The sequence below is a fragment of the Bos indicus genome, chromosome 15, assembly GCF_029378745.1.
Source record: "Bos indicus isolate NIAB-ARS_2022 breed Sahiwal x Tharparkar chromosome 15, NIAB-ARS_B.indTharparkar_mat_pri_1.0, whole genome shotgun sequence".
Lineage (NCBI taxonomy): Eukaryota > Metazoa > Chordata > Mammalia > Artiodactyla > Bovidae > Bos > Bos indicus.
In genome coordinates this window covers 80,547,646-80,550,307 of record NC_091774.1, presented here as the reverse complement: position 1 = coordinate 80,550,307, position 2,662 = coordinate 80,547,646, and the positions used below count along the sequence as shown (strand labels likewise).

The following is a 2,662-nucleotide window of genomic DNA, read 5'->3' as shown; positions in this document are numbered from 1 at the left end:
CTTTCTATAAGGATATTTGTCATTGGATTTAGGGCCCACCCTGATAACCTTCTTATTTCAAAATTCTTGATTTTTAACTTAATGATCCTTCCCCCATAAAGTACATCCCCATGTACTGGCAATTAGTAAAACACTAACTTGAAAAGATACGTGCATCCCAATGCTCCCAGCAGCACTATCTACAAAAGACAAGATATGGAAGCAATGCAAGTGCCCATCAACAGATGAATGGGTAGAGATGTAATATATGTATGTACATAGCAGAATATTTCTAGCTACAAAAATTAATGAAAGTATGCCATTTACAACAATGTAGATTAATCTAGAAAATACTAAGTGAAGTAAGATGAAGATAAATACTGTATGGCATCACATATGTAGAGTTTGAGAAGTAATGCAAATGAATATATATGCAAAACAGAAATAGACTTACAGCTACAAGAAACAAACTAGTGGCTACCAATGGGGAAACGAAGGTAAAGGGACAAATTAGGGATATGGAATTAAGAGATACAAATTACTATATATAAAATAGATAAGCAACAAAGATACAACGTATAGCACAGAGAATCATAGCAAGTATCTTGTAATAACTTTAATAGAGTATAATCTGTAAAAATGCTGAATCATTATGCTGTACACTTGAAATTAATGTAATAATGCAAATCAACTAAACTTCAACTTTAAGAAAAAGAACTTGAACATCTTAATGGGCCCTATTCTGCCCACCACATTCCCCCAAATCATTCAGTTTGATAAGTTTAGTTTTCTGTTTTTAATTCTTATTTCTGTAGGAAATGAAACCACATTTTGAACACAATTATCCATTGATTAATATTTTAACTTCCTTTCAGCATGCATTTGATGTCATACATACATAGATACGGTTTCAAATTCCTATTATCTAAGTAAACCTATTGTATTATTCAAGTTATACATTTTATTATTCATTTTTTAAACTTTATTTTTAGCTGTTTTATTGGTTTTGTGGATAAAAAGTTAAATAAAATATAAGTATTGCCTTCAAAGAAACTAGCATAAATGCACTTTCAAGGTTATTCCAAAGTGTGGCGAGACTAATAAAAGTATGCTTCTTCTGGTAATTCATTAGAAAAAACAAAGATTTAAGAGCTTAAATGCAAACTCCCTTTTTTATGTCTTCCACGTGCTCCCCAATCACTCTAGCTGCAAACAGAAAAGAAGATGAACAAATTACCATCTCTCAAAAGGAGAATGATTAGAAAAAAGCATATGGTGACAAACTATATTATGTTCATAATCTGGCCTTTCAAGGCAGCATAGAAAGATTTCACAGTTTTCTAACAGGAATAATTTCCAGTTCAGCATAAACAATTTTTTAAAAATGAACATGGTATATGCATCAGTTGAGTATTTAAACAATCTAAAATTACATATAACGGGGAAGCTGATAACATCAATACCTTAAATCATGACATATTGATCATTTTTTTACAGAAAGGAATGAAAAAAAAAAACCAACTCAGATTCAATGGATGAAAAAAATTATACCACAGTGAAGGAGTTCATACTTTTAGGATTTACGACAGACCCGTGTTTACAGAGAGTTCTCTTTTATATCTTCCTCATCATATATATCAGCAGTCTTTTAGGGAACATCACCCTGATTTCTCTGATCTGTGCTGATTCTTGGCTCCACACACCCATGTATTTCTTCATTGGGAATCTTTCGTACCTGGATCTCTGGTATGCTTCCGTCTATGCCCCCCAAATCCTGATGACCTGCATCTCTGACGACAAGCGCATCTCTTTTGCTGGCTGCCTAGCTCAGTTCTTCTTCTCCGCTGGACTGGCCTACAGCGAGTGTTACCTGTTGGCTGCCATGGCTTATGACCGTTATGTGGCCATCTCTAACCCACTGCTTTACTCCCAGGCCATGTCCCCAAATTTATGTGTCAGTCTTGCTGCAGCTTCCTACTTTAGTGGCTTTGTGAACTCAACCATCATCACCAGTGAGACATTTACCTTGAGCTTCTGTGGGAACAATGTCATTGATGATTTCTTCTGTGATCTGCCCCCCCTTGTCAAGTTGGCCTGTGATATGAAGGAAAGCTACCAGGCTGTGCTGTATTTCATACTTGCCTCCAACATCATCACTCCTGCTGTGCTTATCCTTGCCTCCTATTTCTTTATCATTGCTGCCCTCTTGAAGATCCGCTCCACCCAAGGCCGCTTGAAGGCCTTCTCCACCTGTGGCTCTCACCTGACAGCTGTCACCTTGTACTATGGGTCAATTCTCTTCATTTACTCCCGGCCAAGTACGAGCTATGCCCTGGAGAGGGATAAAGTGGTGTCTGTGTTCTACACAGTGGTGATTCCCTTGTTGAATCCCTTGATCTATAGCTTAAGAAATAAAGATGTTAAAGATGCCTTGAGGAAAATGTTAGATAGAGCAAAGTTTCTTTAGTAAAGGCTTTGGTAAACAGGAGGTATAATGGTCATCTGAGTTAAATTCACCCATTCCAGTCCATTTTAGTCTGCTGATTCCTAGAATGTCGACGTTCACTCTTGCCATCTCCTGTTTTACCACTTCCAATTTGCCTTGATTCATGGACCTAACATTCCAGGTTCCTATGCAATATTGCTCTTTACAGCATCAGACCTTGCTTCTATCACCAGTCAC

The 2,662-nt window shown here is 36.9% G+C and overlaps 1 protein-coding gene across 1 annotated transcript; it reads left to right on the top strand.

Annotated features, from left to right (window-relative positions):
• Positions 1–1,510: 1,510 nt before the first annotated feature.
• LOC109569123 (olfactory receptor 9G19-like) lies at positions 1,511–2,446 on the top strand. The gene has a single exon (XM_019974433.2). The coding sequence runs from the start codon at positions 1,511–1,513 to the stop codon at positions 2,444–2,446; it is 936 nt and encodes a 311-aa protein (XP_019829992.2).
• The last annotated feature ends 216 nt before the right edge of the window (positions 2,447–2,662 follow it).

What these genes read in the sequence shown, in the direction of transcription:
- LOC109569123 (XM_019974433.2), top strand. Translation starts at nt 1,511, where the DNA reads ATGGATGAAAAAAATTATACCACAGTGAAGGAGTTCATACTTTTAGGA.